At 25.4% G+C, this 12022-nt stretch overlaps 2 protein-coding genes across 2 annotated transcripts in view; one reads left to right on the plus strand and one right to left on the minus strand.

The window, feature by feature from the left end:
- Positions 1–5813: 5813 nt before the first annotated feature.
- LOC145832656 (protein FAM200A-like) lies at positions 5814–6590 on the plus strand. The gene is made up of 2 exons (XM_082939958.1): positions 5814–6343; positions 6482–6590. Exons 1-2 carry the CDS (start codon positions 5814–5816, stop codon positions 6588–6590), a joined length of 639 nt encoding a protein of 212 aa, XP_082796084.1.
- Positions 6591–8279: 1689 nt separating this feature from the next.
- The window catches only part of LOC145832657 (uncharacterized), a 117128-nt gene continuing 113385 nt past the window's right edge, over positions 8280–12022 (minus strand). The window contains exon 2 of the mRNA XM_082939959.1: positions 8280–8380. Within this exon, the coding sequence (XP_082796085.1) occupies positions 8280–8380 (101 nt within the window). The remainder of the gene's footprint in view (positions 8381–12022) is intronic.

Genomic DNA, 12022 nt, shown 5'->3' on the forward strand with positions numbered 1-12022 from the left:
AGGGGTCGGCAAACTACAGCCCGCAGGCCAAATACGGCCCTCGAAGCCAAAATATGCGGTCTGCAAGGTACTTTTTAGCTTAAATCATAGTTTTATAAAACAACAAAAATAAAAAGCTTTGTAATTAAAACTTAAAGTTAGACTCTTAACTCAACTTACACTCTTACTAGTGCTTTTTCATTGATTATTTTGTCTATTTTTTGCTTAGGAATAGTATTTTTATACTGACTACGCAGTTATTTCGAAAGAACTGCGACCCTCGAAGAGTTTTTTTTTAAAAAGTGCGTCCCGAAAGCACAAAAGGCTGCCGACCCCTGATCCATAAAATACTCTAGGCAGACTAATCATCTTGTATATTTCTTTTTTTAGGAATTTCGTTATGTTAATTTTAAACAATAGAAAAGTTTAGAAGCAAATTTAAAATTGTAATGGTCTGAATGGTTGTAATTGTTTTTGACCTCTTGTTAGCAAAAATATTATTTTATATAATAATTTTTTTTTTTTTTGAATAAAAAAAGAAGGTGACTAATATACATTTAATTTAAGATAATTAAGTGAAACATAATAAAAACAATTTATAAGCATTGATAAAAGTTTTAATCAATTTCATTCTATTTTTCTGTTTTTATGTTATTTTTTTTTCATTCAATTTTCGTATAGTAATTTTGGTAATATCAAAGTCTTTATAACGTAGAGTTCTCTACTATTATACAACCAAAATACAAAATTTCTATAAATAATTAATTCCAAAATATGCGGTCTGCAAGGTACTTTTTAGCTCGAATCATAGTTTTATAAAACAATAAAAAACAAGTTTTGAAATAAAAACATAAAGTTAGACTTTTAACTTAAATAACACTCTTAATACTTCTTTGTCTTTTTTTTTGCTTAAGAATATTATTTTTATATTGACTACGACATTTATTTCAAAAGAACTACGACCCTCAAAGAGTTTTTTCTAAAAAGGCTTGCAAGCACAAAATGCTACCGACCCCTGACCAGCAAAACACTCTAGGCAGACTTTTCATCTTGTATATTTCTTCTTTTATGAAATTCGTTATGTTAATTTTAAACAATAGAAAAGTTTAAAAGCAAATTTAAAAATGTAATTGTCTGAATGAATGCCATTGTTTTTGACTTCCTGTTAGTAAAATATTATTTGATATAACATATTGGTTTTTTTGAATAAAGAAATAAGGTGACTAATATTCACTTAATTTAAGATGATTAAGTGAAACATATAAAAAACAATTTATAAGCATTAATAAAAGTTTTAATCAATTTTATTCTAATTTTTTGTTTTTTGTATAGTAATTTTGGTAATATTTTCAAGTTTCACAATGTATGCAATATTGAGTAGCAAATTTATTATTTACTTGATTTAATTATGAAAGGTATCAAAAATCTTTTTAACGTAAAGTTCTCTACTTTTATAGCACCAAAATACAACATTTTTTTTAAATTAATTCATTATCAATTGCTTGCGTGGAATTTTTTATTTAGAAGTATAACTTGAAAATAAACATTATTAGAATAATGTAAAACGTAGTTTAGTTTACATATTGACATAAGCATCTCAGGACGTTAAATTTACTTAACCGACATAATGAGATTTTAAAAACGTTATATATCAATTGTATTAGTTGTTAATAATATCGAAATTTAAAATTCAATTAAAATGAAGTTCAATTTACAAAAATCATTGATATAGGAAGCTTAAAATTAATAAGTAGCATTTTAAAGGTATAATCGGTCCTAATTTGAAAATGATTATAAACGTCGAAGTAATTTTTACCTAACTTTTTTCGTTATCAACAAAAAAAACTTTTATTTGTTTTGGATGAGTACTTGACTGCTTGTTTTGGATGAGTACTTGACTATATCAGTATTTTCTTTTATAAAATAAAAAAATTATAGATAACTTAGTGACGTAAGAAGTTTGAACCAGCAAGTGTAACAAATATCTAATAGTATATAAAATAAGTGTTTTTTGAAAATAAGAATATTTTTGCAGTGAAAAGTTTTAAAACAATTGTAAAGATTGTAAATATAATACTGTTAGAATAGCACTAAAAACTATTTTTAACACTGTGTAACGTTAACAATGTCTGAAGCAAAATATTTAATAAAAAAGTATTTAGTATTTTTATTTTTTAAACTGATTATAGAACTAACTTTAGTTTTGTTCTTTTAAAAAACAGGTGGACACAACTTCTTCACAGTTTTTATAAACTTTGCGTCTTTGATATCGTCGTATTCTATGCACTGTTGAAGTTTTTACTACAAAATATTTTGGCTTAATGTAATTTTAGTTTTTGAACCTTAAACGATAGGTAGCCAATTTTTTTGATTTCTTTTTAATAATCGTCTAGATTGAAGCACAATAATTGCACTCTAAGTGTCATAGTAAGTACGCAATAAATGAAAAGGTGGGGTTATAGTTAAATAAAAAAATTAATGATATTTGTTAAAAAGTAAGTTTATATAACTAGTACATGGTCTTTAAACGTTTAATATAAGCATATTTTTAGTAAAGCCAAATAAATTATTTTTAACGTAAAACAAGTTAGATACCTAGATACATTGTCGAAAGGGTAAAACTTTAAACTAAAACCTTATAATATGCATTTTATCTTTGTTTGGTAATGATTGGTTTGAGGTGTTTATATTATCGATATCATTACTATAACTATAATAACAACATGATACTATTTAAAACTTAAAATGCATTCCGATTGTCTACATCAGGGTTTCCCAAAGTGGGCCAAGTGGCCCCCTCGGGGGCCATTTGAGGAAGCCAGGGGGCCATAAGCCGTAAAGGGGCCAAAGGGGGGGCCATGACTAGAAAAGGGGCCATAAGGGAGCCTTTTCAATTTTTTGCCGTCTTTAAAAATTACGTAAATTTTTGCAACAGCAATTTTAGAATTTTAGTTTTTGGCCCTGGGTTTAGATTTAAAATTCACTTTGTGTAAGTATGTTCTAGAAATAGCTTTAGTGCTTAGGTCAGATAACTCAATGTAAAGTTCAATCTATTGCCAATTTTATTTACAGTATATGTTTACATTACAGTTTCAACCAATTAAATTGAGAAATTTACAGTCTAAAGACGTTGCTTAAAACAAAGTTAAACATCAGCTGCTCAGTTTTTAAGTAATTTAAAACAGTTCAATTTTATAAGGTAATGTAAATTATTAGGTTATTAACTTATCTTATATAGAGAGATAGTTATTTGTGTATTAAAACTGCAACTCCTACTTGATTCAATATGCCAACCAGGCAATCTCATCAAATGTATTTCAAGTATGTTTTCATATATTTATACTCATGTTTTAGCAAACAGTATTTTAACAAAACTAATTGTATTTAAAGGTTATTCTGAATTTACAATATGATGAATAAGCCAAAATAAAAAGTTGTTTTTCATGTTATTTTTTTTTTTTTATTAAAGCTTTATTCTTTGACTAATTTCTAATATGTATGGATAAAGTGGGATAGGGATAAGGGTATAAAAGTCATATGGTACAAGTCATATGGTGAAAATGAATGTTTTTTAATTACTTCTCAGTTTACTTTACATTACACTTAACATTTTACATACAGGGTTGCCAAATAACTGGTACACTCAGAATAAATCAGGATATTTTGAAACTTTTGAAAATCTAAGAATGACTCAGGACAGCTTAGGATAACTCAGGATTTTTTTCTAACTCAGACTGACTTAAGATAAGTTAAAGTAGAATAATAGACTGAATATTATTTTGAATTATTTAAAAAAATTTAAGATGCTATTTTTCAAATTATAATACTTTTTGGAAAAGTAAAGTTGCTCTTGTAAACTTATAAATTACCCATGGATGGCTCTTTTTATTCTTCATACAAAGTTGTTTAAAACTTTTCAAGATATGGCTAAAGTAAACTTTAAATTATAGTGTTTTTTGAAAATAGTTAAAAAAAAGATTTTTATTCAATGCTTTTTTACTATAATATTCTATCATTTACATATGACCCCTACAACCACATTTTAGTTTTTTTCCAGTGTATGTTACATTTTAAAATGTGGTCTATTAAACATTTTTTCTAACTTAAATTCTTGTACTCATGTAACCTGTTCTCAGACAATAATTAATACTAAATAATTGTTAAGTACTTCAGTAAATTAAAGTCTCTTATTATGTTAACTTTTATAAATCATTAGTTTTTAAAGTTTGCAATTTTGTCAATAATAAAGAATTATAAATGACATTAAATCAGTATAACTAAACTTGTCATAACCGCTTAATTTTTGAATTTGGGCATAAAAAAGTAATAAGCTTGAATTGTGACTAAAAGTCATTGGACACTATCAAAACACCAGAGTTAAAAAAAAAATCTAAAAATATGTAAAATGTTATTTAGTATTTTAAAAATTATTTATAAGGTAGTTTTGCATTATATTAATATTTGACATATATATATATTTTTAATTTATAAACAAATTTTTACTTATTCTTTATTGAATTTTATTCTTAAACTTGTAATTTAAAATACCATTCATTGCTGAATATATTTTATATTTAGCTTTGCTTTTATAGTTGAAAATAGTTAATAAACTTATAATGCATTTTAGTCTTGAACTAGCGAGTTTTATAGTTTTGTACAATTTTATTTATAAATTTTATATACAAATTAATTTATTGGGTAGGGTTTCTTTTAGTGTTTTTTTAATCAATACAAGTTTTATGTTTGCCACACATTTAAGGTACTCAGTAGTCAGTATAATTCAAGCTATCTTAAACTTTTTTTCAATCTTAAGGTGACTCAGTCAATCTGATTTATAAATTTAAAAAAATCAGGCCAACTTGTACTAGTTTAGTTTTTTGTAAAAATCTCAACCTAGTGATAATTTTTTTAAGTGCACAGGCCAGTTTTTGAATGACTTTTAGTAGGTCCAGTTTCAATTTTTTGATACTTTTATTATTATTAATATTATTATTATTATATTGTTTATTGTGCAATGTTGGACTCAGGCATCGAAACCTGAGCCACTTAAACAAGACACTCAATGAGAATATTGAAAATAAAAATATTTATATTCAACACAAAATAAACATTTTAACTAAATTTGTTCAAAAACTTGATTTGTATTAGTAAAACAATTCAGTTTTAGCCCTGCAGCTAGCTCTTCTATATGAATTGGATAGTTTTATCCTACTTTTATATTTAGGATTAAGTTTTATTTAAAAGAATTTTTTTAGTTTCACAACTGGTTATTTTGCAGAAAATGAGGTATAAATAAAAACCTTTTTAATGATTTTTAATACTCAGCCTGGCTCTTGAGATTTTTATTTGACTTAGCCTAGTCTAGTTTTAGTTAGCCATAAAGTTAACTAAAAGTAGTTTTTTATTTTTTTAATTAATAATTTTAGATTAGATTTATATTTTTCCAAGTTAAAGATCACAAAATTCAGTTTGTTTTTAAAAGTTAACTTTTAAATTTTGATAGGCACTAAAGATATGAGCAAAATTTTTATAAATATAATATTAATAAGATCTGTTAAAAAAATTTCAGAATTAAATTTATTAGTAATGAGTAACACACCTAAAAAAGTTAGATTTTACCAACCTGACTACCTCAAGTACGGTTTTGTTAAAGCAGTAGGTGACGATACACGTCCACAGTGTTTGCTTTGTAGTAAAAGTTTGTCAAATGATTCTATGAGACCTTCAAAGCTCAAATATCACCTTAACAACATGCATTCAGAACACAAAGATAAGGATGAAGCGTTTTTTAGAAAACTCCGCGACTCGGAAAAGAACCAGACAAAATAACAAGTATGCTCAAAAGAAGTACACAAAACTTTGATGACGGTGTATTAACTTCATATTACCTGTCTTTAATAATTGCAAAACAAGGGTTACCTCACACCATTGGGGAAAAAGCATTTATTCGAGCCATAAGAACAGTACTTAAAAAAGTTCTACATATCAAAAACATCAGCAATGTTCTACGCATAATCCCGTTGAGTAACAACACAGTTAAACGACGCATTGATGAAATGGGAGAATGTGTAGAAAAAAAACTAATTACATTGATATGTACCAACTTATTTTCCATACAAGTTGACGAGTCTACTTTGCCTGGAAATAAGTGTCTACTTCTTGTATGTGTACGAATGGTAATTGGTGACAAAACCTATGAAGAATTAGCTATTTCTCAGTTTCTGGAAACCCACAGCACAGGCCAACTTGTTTTTAATAAGATCAAAAACTATCTTGAATCTAATAAAATACCTTTAGAAAACATCATAGGTATTGCAACAGATGGTGCTCCCTCCATGGTTGGTAGGCATGTTGGATTAATCACGTTTTTTAAAAAGGTTAATCCTAATTTATTTACAATTTTTTGTGTAATCCATAGGCAACATTTAGTTGCTAAAAAATTAAGTAATCATCTATTTACCTCATTGAATTTAGTAATTAAAGCTGTGAACAAAATTAAAAGACATGGTTTGCAAACTCGATTGTTTAAAGAGCTTTGCAATGTCAATGAGGAGGAGTTTGACAGCTTAATTTTACACACTGAAGTCCGATTGTTATCAAAAAGAAACTGATTGGAAAGGTTCTTAGCAGTTTTTGGTACAGTAATTGAATTTTTTTCTAAAAAAAAACAGAGAATTATCAATTAAACTGCAAGAAAGAAAATGACATAGCATACATGTCTGACCTCTATGGAAAATTTAATGTTTTCAACAAACTTCTACAAGGAAAAAATTTAAATCTCATAAAAGTCAAGGCAATTCTAACCAGCTTTACAAACAAACTGGAACTGTTTGAAAGAAACTTTAAAAAAGATCAATTCTGCCAGTTTTCATGCTTAGAAAACTTAAAACATCAGCTAAGTAAAGATGAGGTAGAAATTTATACATCCCACTTAAAAGAGCTAAAACTTGATATGGTTCACAGATTTAAAGATATATTTCAATTGAATGTTCCAAATTGGATAGTAAGCCCCTTCGAAGCAAGTCTTGATTAAGTTAAATTTGAATTACAAGAAAATTTCATCGAACTAGTTGCTGATCCTGAGCTTAAAGTAAAGTTTTTGCGATTTGGGTATGAAAGTTTTTGGTTGCAAGAAAAAGTTAGACAAGAATATCCAGATATTTGGGAGGAAATAAGTCTTTTATTCATTGCATTTCCTTCTAGCTATGTAGTTGAAAAAGCTTTTAGCTCAGTTATAAATGTCTTAAATAAAAGATCAAACTTAGACATATGCAAAGGAGGAGACTTGAGGTTGTATCTAACTGAATTAAAACCAAACATAGAGATGTTAGCCAGTAGTCATCAAACTCATCCTTCACATTGAATTGTAGGAGCAGACCAAACTTTCTGTAAGTTTTTTTTTTATAAAAGAATTAGTAAATGTTTTTATTCAAAATAGATGTTTCTAGTATACATTTATAAAAAAGTTTTACATATAAATTTGCAGTTTGATATTGTTTTGTTATAGTATTTAAAATAAGCTTTTCCAATATACCTATGAACAAAAAGAATTAACTATATGAGCTCCTTTTTTTTATTAGCTTAAAATATTTCAATTTGGTTTAAAAAAGTTACAGCATAGTTGTCTAAAAATTATAAAAATGTTATTATATACAGAGGGATTTGTCATTATATATATAACATTGATTAAATTATTCTAACCAAGCAAACATTTTTTTTTTGATTTTATAACACATTACTTAGTTTACTTGTTGAAATGTCAAAAGTTTTTTTTTTTTGATTATTTATTTTCAAGTACAAATTAAATCAGATTTTAATTGTTTTTTGACTTATTCTAAAAATAATTTTTATATTGATTTTATTTAGTTATAGTACTATTAATATATAAGACCACATAGAATGTTTACTTATAAATTTAAATAGAATTGTTTTTTACAGTTTTAGTTCAGCTTTTATTTAACTAGTATGGTTGCCACACAATCAGACCACCTCAAATGTTTTGAAATAAAAAAATTAACTCAAGCTGGTTTGAACTTGAAAGTTTTATTTTAAAATTTATTATTTGTCACATTTTTTCGTATTTTTATACTTTTAAGCATTTTTTTTTCAAATTTTGGCTGTTAGTTTTTTTTTCAAATAATGACCAGGTCAGTTTTTTATCAGTCGTGATGATTTTACTTTATTTTCAAGAGTGGCAACCCTGACTTAATTAAGACTAGTTTTTTTCTTGTTAAGTTATCTTAATTAGGTATTTAAAATAGCTAGATTTATATACAAAGTACAATTTCAACAGTCTTTAGCTATCGAACTAGCCACATCAACCAGTCTACAGCAACGTAACTAGACAATCCAGCAATCAACACCCTAACAAGCAGTTTGCCTATCCAGAAAATTGTGTCATCTAATTTTATAACTCGATTATGTTTTATGTTTGTTAAATAAACTAATCATTTCATTGTCCTGGACAAGACGTTAAACTGTATCCAAGTAGTGTACAACGAGATTACCGAAAGGTTTTTTTCAAATACTAGGTCATTGGACAAAGTATTTTTGAGTACTTTTTTTTTCATTCCATAGAATATTAAGTTCTTTGCAATTTTTATGTTACAACCATTAAAAATATCAAAATGTTTTTGATTAACGTTTCATTTTTTAAATTTGATATATAAGGTACGAATTAAATTATTTAATTTGTTGCAACTGACATTTACAAAGACATTTCAAATCAATAAATTGTATTTATTCCAAGTTTTAATTGTGATAGAGTGGCTTTTATTTAAACAAAATTTTCGTTACTATGAAAATTATTTATTACAATCAGATGTAATGGCAGCGCTAGAAGCTAAATAAAAATTTGAATGAGTCACCTTAAATATCAAAAATAATAGACTTTAAGTAACAGTGGTATTACGCTGAACTTATTAGAATGCACCGATTCGTTTTTAAACGAATAAAAAATGTGCACAATATAATTTTGTGAAGCCATATTGTAGGGGGGCCATGGCCTTTTAAATTTCCTCGAAGGGGGCCATTAGAAAAAAAGTTTGGGAAACCCTGGTCTACATCGTTTCGATAGTTGAAAGTAACAAGCTAGTTGTATATAAAATTAGTTAAAATATGTTTTTACAACTTTAAAAAATATGTTAAGTCGTATATATTAACATTTAGAAGTTTCAATATACTAGATCAACTTATATAATTTATTATCACTTTATCACAAAAATTTAAAGCAACATATTAGTAGCAGTCTTTCTAGAAAGATTTTAACTATAGCTTTTTGTAAACTTGAAATTTTTATTTAAATCAAATGTTTTAGAATAACAGTTCTTTTTTAGTGACAACTGTTAACAGTTTTATCATATAAAAGCTTAGAAAACTCTAATATAAACTGTTTAGTTAAATAATCAGAAATTCCCTATGAATAAAAAAATAGTGTTTAAAGTACACTAATAATTTTAAAGGACATATTAAAATTTTTTTTTAATTTATCTTATCCCTAGTTAATACATTTTCGTATTATTTTTAAACTTAATTTTTTTCAATTTTAACACAAAGTTTATTCGAACTTTAGTTGTAAAATGTTTTTAATTAACATGAGCTGTAAAATTTAATTTTTCAACTTTTAAATTTTCATTAGGTTTATATGTTACTTGAAATTCAGTTATATCTACAAAAACATTTTTCTCACAATACCGTCGTGAAGAGGTTTAAGTTTAACCAACAAATTAAAAAACCATTGAAAGTTATAGTTATATTTACAACGCTTATAAGTTGTTAATTATACTAAAATTTCATTGGTTTGAAATTTTTACTTTAAAATATTTCTATCTAACGTTAAGTTTTAGCTTGTGAATTTATTTAAATGTTGTACTTTTTTTTTAAACAAAAACGTCACAAGGCTTTTTGAAGTTTACGTTGTTTTGTTTAACTTTTCAATAAACTAAGCTTTTTATATCTGATTATAATCGACAAATTCATAAAATAAATACAAACAACAAAAAAACAATAAAAACTTAGTAGACTGTTACTAATTAATAACTATTTTTAGTTAAGTTAGTTATGAAATGTCTTAAAACACAAATTTTAATATTCGCTAATAGCTATAATATAATGTATTATCTTAAAATCGAGTTTATTTTATCTGAATTCCACTTTAAAAAACTCTTAATACTTTTTAAATACATAAAACTATGAAATTAAAAGAGGTTTTATAATATTTCCTAAAAATGTATTTTGCCATAGTGCCGCTATAAAAGCAGTCAGAGTATCTTGTGGTTTTCACAATTATTTTTCAAGATTTATGATAAAAATTGTTAATAACAACAAGTGCGAGCAAGATTTACATCAACAAAAAGTAATAAACTTAAACTAAAACTTAAATTTCAGTCTAAAGTAAACATTGTATAAAAATCTGCGTCCAAAAAAAAACTAAAACGCGAAACAAAACTACAAAATACCTTAGTGACGTCACTAATTTTGAATCACAACTGTCAGAAACTGTTAACTATATATAAATAAAGGTAAAAACTTTCGAGTGCTTTCATTTCATAATATTCCTGTATTATATTTGTGAAACCACTTCAAGAGTGGTAAATTATTGTTTTTCTTAACATTGTTTTAGGTAAAGAAACGTTAAAAAAACGTAAATGCAAATTTAAATTTAAATAGATAAGTCTGGTCATTTGTTATGTCATCGTAGTTTTTAAACGTTTTAAATGGAAATAAATACAAATTATTGAGATTTTTTTTTAATTTCTAATTTTTAAACGTTAGCTTTTGTACCTAATTGGTAGGTTATTTTGATCTGAACTTATTAAGGTTTTTGCGGCGGTAAGAAAAAACTTTCAAAAATTTTCTTAGTTTTTATAACCACTTTTAGATAGTGGTTAGATACATTTAGAACAAGTTATAACTTTTTGAAATTCTAGTAGTTTTATCTAAACTTAAGTATAATTTTGTTTTAGTTTCGCTGTAATGCAAACATTTTAAAAAAATCGAAGGTATTTAATTAGAAGTTTAATTTTAAAAACTATAACTTTTTTTAGTAAAAAAAAATAAATGCAAATTTGATAAGGTATAAAACACATACTATACAGATATTTATACCATGTTAAATTAAAAAACTCTTGTTTCTAAGCATGTACATTAAAAACTAACATGCTTTTTGAATACATTTAATTTTGTAGTCATTATAAAATTTTAAAGTAATAACTTACTGAAAACAAGTATCTCAAAAAATACTCCAGTTGTTATCAAGTGTGAAAATAATTAATAGTACCAAACTCAATATTAGTTATCGCAATAAAGTTAATGATTAAATAAAATATAAATATTACCACTGCTGTTGTTATTTTAGTAGTAAAATAACATAAACTACAGAACTACACCAAAAAGTTAAAACCTATTTAATTATATTTAAAATGCTGAATTTCAAGCTTTTAATGTTGCATTAATTTTTTATAGTCTGTGTTGTACAACCGTAGTGGAAAAAATTATTCCAAAACAATGTAGAATCGGACACAAGTAAAATTAAAATGTTCTACAAACTATTTATAAAAGCAAACATTTATGAATTTATATTGATGATTATTTTTTATGATGACAAGTCTAAAATATGTTTCAATGAAAACTCTAATTATAAAGTTTCTAATTTTTAATCGCATTTTAATATGCTAACATTAGTAATTGTTATAAAAATCATTAAACGTCAAAAACTTTTTAAAAATATCACAAAACAGTGTTCTCATATGTTCTTACTAAGACATATTATTTTAATAAAAAAAAATGAAGCTAAAAAGGGAAACATTTAAAGTTTTTTAAATAAGTAAATATACACTTAGAATTATTGTTTTTCATATCAAAAAAATATAATTAACACACAATTAAATTTAAATAGCTTACTGACTTCATTAATTCATAACCGCTAATGATAAGCATTTCATTATGTCATTTAAAACGAAAATAGGTCATTAGGTTCAAATACCGCAAATAACCAAACACCGCAAATAACCATTGAAAATGTGATAAATATTGTCTTTATTTA

This window comes from Thalia democratica, chromosome 3 (assembly GCF_965202585.1).
Source record: "Thalia democratica chromosome 3, ktThaDemo2.hap1.1, whole genome shotgun sequence".
NCBI lineage: Eukaryota > Metazoa > Chordata > Thaliacea > Salpida > Salpidae > Thalia > Thalia democratica.